Genomic DNA, 7,813 nt, shown 5'->3' with positions numbered 1-7,813 from the left:
AATCAATGATATAGAATACAAAATATAAATGATATTCAATATGTTAAACAAATTGAATACTTAAATAATATAACATTAGAAAATTAAATTAAAATGAATTTGAAGTAATATCTTGTTGATTATTTATTATAATTGTTTTATTTTATTTATTATAATATTTGAATATTAATGAATGATATTTAATGTATAAAATATGAATATTTATATAAAATAATAAATATACATAATAAATATAATAAATATATAAAATATTCATTTTATATTATTATTTAATTTAATTTTAATATTATAATAATGAATTTATATGAAATGAGAATGTATTTATCAATATTATGATATTGAAATAAATAATTATATGAAATAACATATTAAATGAATTAATTATTTTAATTGATTAATGTTATTATATATTATTTATTTTATTCATTATATGTTTATTTTATATTTTCATTATCATTTTATATTATAAAATATTTGTTATTATTGTTATTAAATATTGATATGTTAATATTAATCATTATGTTTATATTCAGATTTGATTATAATCATATTATTTGATATATTTATTATTCATTATCTATTTTATTATTTATTTCTATTATTTATTTCATTTTAATCATTTTATTTTTATTTTATAATAGAAATAAATAAATCAATCAAATTAATAATGAATAATTGAATAATTATTATATTTGTGAATATTTATATCTTATTTTGATGTTTATTTTATTTGTTTATTATTTTGTTTATTATCATATTAATATTTTATTTTAATGATTGAATATTATTTATTAATGAATTAAATAATCATGTTTATTTATCATTATCATATTTATATATTATTTATATTTATCATATTATTTATTTTAGAGTTATTTATATGAAAATATCAATTCATTTTATATTTCTTTGTTTTAAATTTCAATAAATTATTATTTATCTCTTTTTTGTTCATTGTTGTAATACATCATTTTTCTGTTTATTTCTTATTATCAACTTCTCTTTTTGTTAGTTTCTTGATATTCTCATTTTGTTTATTATTCATTTCTTCCATTCGTTTCAGATATGTGCAATATTCTGTATATTCATTTTCTGTGATGATGTTTAGTTCATACAACTTCTCTATTTGGTTGTGGTATTTGTTTATTTCTTCTTTAATAAAACTCATTGGTGTTTCGATTGAACTTTCTATTTCACTTTGTCGACTATTTGTATTGATTTGTTGTGTTGCTAGTTGTTTTAGAAGTTGGTGTACATCTGTTTGATTCTCTACAATTAATGACCCATATAATTCTTTCTTCTCTTGAAAAGGCTTTTCTAATTCTGGTTGGAAATACTTTGTAATTACATCTTTCAATGTCACATTATCAGTAAATAATTTTGTTCCATTATTCCATTCATTAATCTCAGTCAGTTCTTTGTTCATTTCTTCTTTATTTTTTTTTCTCAGTTCATTCTTATTATATAGTTTATTTATATAGTTTATTTATATTATTATTATAGTATATGTTTTATTCAAAATGTTGTTTCAATTATTCATTACTTTATTTGCTTTCATTACTTTATTTATTATTCATTATTTAATATAATTTATTGTGTATGTTTATTATATTAATATGATGAATGAATGTTAATAATAGTATTTATTTGAATTTAAAATAAAATAAAATATCAAAAATATTAATATTTAAAGAAAGGAATAATAATAATAATATTATTATTATTATTATTGTCATTTTTATCACTCTTTTTTAAAAATTAAAAAAAAAAATGAAAATGAATTAGAAAAAATAAATGTTTTTATAAAAAATTGAATTTATATTTTACAGATTGATGAGTACTGATCTTTATTCAAACTACATTATTGGTATTAAGATTCTTTGTGGAATTGAATATGATCCAAATATACCAATTGATAGTTTTGTTTATTTAATTGAAGGAGATTTATTATTAAAATTACAAAAAAACAAAGAAATAGTTTGGTATTAGTTTAAGTTGTTAGGTATTGAAACAAATCATAAAACTAATTACACAGGGTGAAGAAATATTTGGAACTTTAAGTGGCCTTATTTCTAATTCAATCAATGCTTCATTAGTAACAAAAGAAGTTATTACATATATTATTGATCAATTAAAACATTGTTCAAGTGATCATGCAGCATATTATATGATAGATATTATATCTAAAAGAATTGGATTTTATTTGGATGTGGAATTAATCAAAGAATTAATGCAACTTTATTCATTACTTCCTCTAACACAATCATCACAACTAACACAATCACTAGCTCATACTTTATCAAAGAAAAATATTCCAAGAATTTATTATTCATTTACAGGATTTGGTACTTCAATTAATTGTGTTCTTTCAGTTAATGAGTGGCCAAAAGAAAGTTCAATTTATCATACAACATTTAGACCAACTAAATTTATTGAAGGAAATACACCATTAATATTTTCTTTTTCTACTAATTCATATGAAATATCACTGTGTATTAATACACAAAATTATCATTTATTATTAAAAACAGATTGTTTAATGTCATCAGGATATGAAAAGAAAATGGTAACGAATAATAGAATGAGTATGACTAGAATTTATGATACTCAAATCCCTATTATGTTAAATGAATGGTATTCAATTTATTTATTACATAAAAATGATGGTTCATTTCAAATTCAATGTAACGAACATATTTTATCAAATTTAACTGTTTCTTATCCTAATTTTGTATCAAGTAATATTGTTTTACTTCAAATTGGTGGTGATAGTGATAAACCAGGTTTTTGTTTTGTAGGAGATATTACTGGATTTCAATGGTATTATAATTATGAATCAATTGAATCAGCACAAAAATTTTTAACAAATAATATAATATTAAGAAATGATATAAATACATTTCTTGGGTTACAAATATCACCATTGAAATCAATGATCATTGGAGATAAACCATTTTATAAAATTGTTTCAACAGTTAAAAATCAGTCAAATAAAACTAATATTATTAATGTTTGTTCAAGCATGGTTAATTCAACATTTTCACCTGTTTATTGTGGATCATCATTTAGAATAGATGATATGATTTTAAGAATTGGAGGTATTATTCCATTTTGTTCATTACTTCATTTTGGATTTGGTTATAAGGAATTTAATACTTCAAATATTCCTTCTATTTTACAATTATTATCAGCAATATTTAAACGAAATGAAATACTAAGAAGTCAATGTGAAGAAATTAATTTCTATAATATTATTCTACAATTTTTGTTATCGAATGTTAATAAAGGAGATATTGGATGTGCAATTGATTATCTTTCTATTTGTGTTAGATTATTTACATCTTCATCAGTTTCTATTAATATGAAAAAAGAAATAGTTAGATATATATTTGATATTGGATATTGGATTGGCAATAACAAAGGTGTTAATTATCCTTATATTTTAAGAAAATTAATTCCACCAACTACATTTGTTACATTAAATTTATTTAAATACATAACTTATGAACAATTAATAATGTATATAATTGCTGATGAAGAAAAAATGGATACAATGCCAATTTATCAATGGCTTATTATTAAATATGAATTTATACAATACTGTACTGATATTATTATTCGTTGTGATATTAATAAATATGTTGAGAATATTGTTTTTGTATTAACTAATTCAAAAAGTAGTTCAGTTATTATTTTATTATTATATTCAATATTATGCATTATTTGTAATACAAATGAACCACCAGAATTATTAAAACAATGTATATCTATTTTTATTACAATGCTCAATACTAATAATCCACATATTTTTTGTAATACATTAAAAATCTTATATTTATTAGTTGGAGAAACAACTGAAATATTAAGTATTGTAAAAGAACGTTTTGAAAGAATTGATATGATAAAAGAATTATATGACACTGTAGTTCAATGTTGTAGTGAAACAATTAATTATAAATTAGAAAAACCAATTAGATTAGAACAAATTAACTCAATTAAGTATCCAAATATTCTTATTAATTTTATTAAAACAATGTTTTTAAGAATAATAGAAAGTACATCAGAAGAAGAACTAACAACAATAATATTAAAAGATTATTCAGAATGTAAAAGAAATCATTCAATTTTTTCAATTATCTCAATAAATGAAGAATGGGAAAATACTTTTTATTTATTACTAGATTTCCTTCATAAAAAGAAAGATAAAGAGAATTTGAAACGATTAATGAATGTATTATCAAATATTATTTTAGAATCATTTTATCAATACCAAACTTCTTTCCTTACAAATTCAATAATGAAATTACATAATCTCTTTAAAAATTGGAAAGACTTATATGAAATATTATTTGAGTTTTTTAAAATATTTCTTACAACAAAGCCATTTATTTGTGAATATCAAAATGTATTAATTATTGAATGTGGTACATTTTTATCATTTATAACTTGTGGAATGTTTAATTATGGAAGAAATAAATCAACATTTCATTTTGATGAACAATTTAATCTTATTTCTGAATTTATTAATCAAGTTGATGTTGCTGATTATTTAAAACAAATGAATTACTCTTATTCATATTTTAAAGAATTATATCCAATTTATTATTACTTTAATATAAATCTTATTATTTCTCAATTATGGGGATTAGTATATAAAGGGTTTAATGATACGTCAATGTATATGAAATTATTTGAAATGTTATGTGTTGTTTTTCCTTGTTACCCACTTAAAAGAAATCATATAAGTTATTTTAATTGGTTTTTATATACAACAACTCTTTTATTTAAACAACTAAACTTAAATCAGGAAGATATTGAAAAACTACAAAATTATCAATTAAATTGTATTCATTCAATTCAACAATATAACAATCAATTATTTAATAATATTTTAATAAAAAGAAAACAAATAATAGAAACTTCACATATTGATTTATCAATGAAAGATTCCGTTGCAGAATTTTATGATAGTTTAATGGAAGCATATCATTCAATTCAAACAACTATTCAACTTGAACAAATTGTTTTTAGTGATTATAATGTAGCACCATTAACAATACATAAATCTATTGGAATTAATAAAACACTTCCAAAACTTAATGAAAGAATTTTATTTAATACAAAAAAATATAAAAGTGATATTATTGCATTTAGAGAAAAAGAATTGATACGATTTAAATCTGTTGAACGAAAATTTATAAACGATTCAATTAATCAAAATGAAAATATTATTTCTTTTGATTTAAAAGGTTTTAATATTCCATCAAAACCTATTTTTAATTTAAAAAATTATCATAGAGGAAATATATTAAGTATTCAAGAAAGATTTATGATTGACCAAGAATCTTTTAATGATATTCAAGTACCATTTGATGCAGAATTAATAACACCATGTTTATTAATTTGTATTGAACAATATTATTGTGGAATGTTTTTTATAAAAGATAATAGTATTCATATTAAAATTAAAACACATTGGTATGAAAGACCATTTTCAAAAATAATACGTATTGTTCAAAGACATTTTAAAGATAATGACAATGCCATTGAAATATTTTCTTTAAATAAAAAACCATTATTTATTATGTTTTTTGATCAACAAAACTATCAAACAATATTTACACGATTAACATCATTACAATTAGAAATAAAAGGAAAATTTTCAGTTATACCAAATCCATCAAAAATATTTATTTATTGTTCATATACTAAAGATTGGATTGAAGGAAAAATAACAACATACGAATACTTATGTCAACTTAATTATTATTCTGGAAGATCCCTTATAGATATTTCTCAGTATTATATTTTTCCATGGACTACAACAGTATTTGATAAACCATTTAATCAAATATATAATAATACTATTTACACAAGAAATTTTTCACATAGCAGATGTTATTTACAACAAGGTTATTTTAATAAATATGGATTTAAATTTGGACCATTGCCATCTACAACAATCCTATTATATTTAAACCAAATAGAACCTTATAGAACATTATATTCTCTTTTTGAATCTCATTTTCATTGTTCAAAAAATATATTCAGTGAAACTTTAATTTCAAATTTTAATTACACTTCTATACCTTATCAAAAACTACAAGATATGACTCAAATTAATGCATTTGAATTTCCTTATGAATGTATACCTCAATTTTATTCTTGTTATAGTTTATTTACACCAAATGAAAAAGATTTTACTTGTATTAGATTTCCTAAAATATTTGCAGATAATTCAAAACAATTTATTTTATATCATAGAATGTTATTAGAATCACCAATAGTATCTGAAGAAATACATAAATGGTTTGAAATGACATTTGGAAAGAAAATGAATGAAAAAACTATTCCAGAAAATTGTAAAAAGAATTCTCAATCAAAGTTTAAACACCTAATTGGTCAACAACCACAATTGTTATTTAAAACTCATCCAAAAAGAAAAAAGTCATTTGATTATAGTGAACTTATTAAAGCTATGAACAATGAACAAAATAATTTATCAATTGATTTATTTAAAGAATTAAATCAATTTGAAACAAAATTTGAATTAATTCAAATGATGGATAATTATATTATTATTAAAAAATATGATGGAATTTCAGTATTATACTTTGGATTAAAAAAAATAAAAAAAGTTAATTGGAATGGAATACAAAATAAAGAAATTAATACAATTATGTTTTATGATGGAGATGAAACAATTGGAACTATTTATTATTGTATTGGATATTCAAATATTACTATTATTTATAAAGATCAACAAAAAGATATTACAACTTTAACTGGAAGTATTACTTCTATTACATTAAAAGAAGTTAATGAATTTTGTGTATTTGAATTAGAAGTTGGAACTTATTCTGGAGAGTTAGAATGTTATAAAATTATAATAGATAAAGAAATTCATGAAATCCAAATTTCATTCTATAATAAAATTATTATTTCATCAAATCCTTTAACTAATATCATATCATTACCACTTCTTGGTTATAGTGTTATTCAATCAAAAGATTTGTTTGTATATTCTCATTTAAATGAAAAAATAATATCTAAAATATGTTGCAAACAAGAGCCTCTTTTTGTTTGTAGTTCTTCAAATGGAAATATTTATTATACTCAAACTATACAATCTTCAAATGAAATACATTGTATTGATATAAATGGATATGAAACAGGAATAATAGTATTAAATGATAACATTGTATCTATGAATTGCATTTGTTGTACTTTTGTTGATTTTATTGTTATTGGTTTGAAGACAAAAGTATTAATTTATTTCAATAATTATTGTACTCCTCTGCTAGTTCATACATTAGATTTTAATACACTAGTTGAAAATGTTACTATTAAAAATATAATTGCACAACCATCTTCGTTAACAACTTCTATCAAAGAGAATTGGATTTTTATTATTCAAGGTCAAACAAAAGATCATCAAATTCTACGTTCATTTGTTTTGAATGATGTGAAACTTATTTCACTTTAAATAACACATTTTTTTTTTGTCATTATTTTGATAAAAAATAATAATAAAAAACTTAAAAAAAAGTACTAAAAGAGATTAAATGTCAAAAACACCTCGTTTTCAAGTAATGAAAGAAAATCCCCATCTTAAATCTTTATGTGAACAAGAATGTATATTAATTGATGGAATATTTGGAATGTGCTTATGTTTTTCAAGTGAAAGAATTGATATTATTTCAACAGAAAAAAGAAAATTTTGCTAATTAAACAATATAATTGACTCTCGATTTACATGTGTTTGTGAAAAGGGTTATGATTTAGCAGAAGACTATTTCACTATTAACTCTTT

General features: G+C 20.2%; 2 protein-coding genes across 2 annotated transcripts, besides 20 other annotated features; one reads left to right on the top strand and one right to left on the bottom strand.

Moving 5' to 3' along the window:
* The first annotated feature begins 60 nt into the window (after positions 1–60).
* Positions 61–95: a sequence feature (AT_rich).
* Positions 96–144: 49 nt separating this feature from the next.
* Positions 145–294: a microsatellite.
* Positions 295–318: 24 nt separating this feature from the next.
* Positions 319–392: a sequence feature (AT_rich).
* Positions 393–397: 5 nt separating this feature from the next.
* Positions 398–570: a microsatellite.
* A 10-nt stretch (positions 571–580) lies between these two features.
* Positions 581–634: a microsatellite.
* A 7-nt stretch (positions 635–641) lies between these two features.
* Positions 642–694: a sequence feature (AT_rich).
* Positions 695–699: 5 nt separating this feature from the next.
* Positions 700–880: a microsatellite.
* Positions 881–896: 16 nt separating this feature from the next.
* Positions 897–940: a sequence feature (AT_rich).
* Positions 941–979: 39 nt separating this feature from the next.
* EDI_061070 (uncharacterized protein) lies at positions 980–1,558 on the bottom strand (the record flags this gene model as incomplete). The annotated part of the gene is made up of 2 exons (XM_001736339.1): positions 980–1,456; positions 1,544–1,558. The coding sequence occupies 2 exons, from the start codon at positions 1,556–1,558 to the stop codon at positions 980–982; spliced, it is 492 nt and encodes a 163-aa protein (XP_001736391.1).
* Positions 1,418–1,608: a microsatellite.
* Positions 1,609–1,630: 22 nt separating this feature from the next.
* Positions 1,631–1,692: a sequence feature (AT_rich).
* Positions 1,693–1,712: 20 nt separating this feature from the next.
* Positions 1,713–1,742: a microsatellite.
* Positions 1,743–1,747: 5 nt separating this feature from the next.
* Positions 1,748–1,826: a sequence feature (AT_rich).
* A 7-nt stretch (positions 1,827–1,833) lies between these two features.
* Positions 1,834–7,486, top strand: EDI_061060 (uncharacterized protein; the record flags this gene model as incomplete). The annotated part of the gene is made up of 3 exons (XM_001736338.1): positions 1,834–1,977; positions 2,036–7,014; positions 7,090–7,486. 3 exons carry the CDS (start codon positions 1,834–1,836, stop codon positions 7,484–7,486), a joined length of 5,520 nt encoding a protein of 1,839 aa, XP_001736390.1.
* Positions 2,853–2,897: a sequence feature (AT_rich).
* Positions 3,687–3,716: a sequence feature (AT_rich).
* Positions 4,597–4,631: a sequence feature (AT_rich).
* Positions 4,875–4,901: a sequence feature (AT_rich).
* Positions 5,107–5,135: a sequence feature (AT_rich).
* Positions 5,272–5,293: a sequence feature (AT_rich).
* Positions 6,567–6,592: a sequence feature (AT_rich).
* Positions 7,487–7,507: 21 nt separating the features above from the next.
* Positions 7,508–7,548: a sequence feature (AT_rich).
* Positions 7,549–7,813: the final 265 nt, after the last annotated feature.

This window comes from Entamoeba dispar, genomic scaffold, assembly GCF_000209125.1.
Source record: "Entamoeba dispar SAW760 scf_1105229459737 genomic scaffold, whole genome shotgun sequence".
Classification (NCBI taxonomy): domain Eukaryota; phylum Evosea; order Mastigamoebida; family Endamoebidae; genus Entamoeba; species Entamoeba dispar.
Note: the sequence above shows the minus strand (reverse complement) of the source record. Positions and strands in the feature narration are given on the sequence as shown.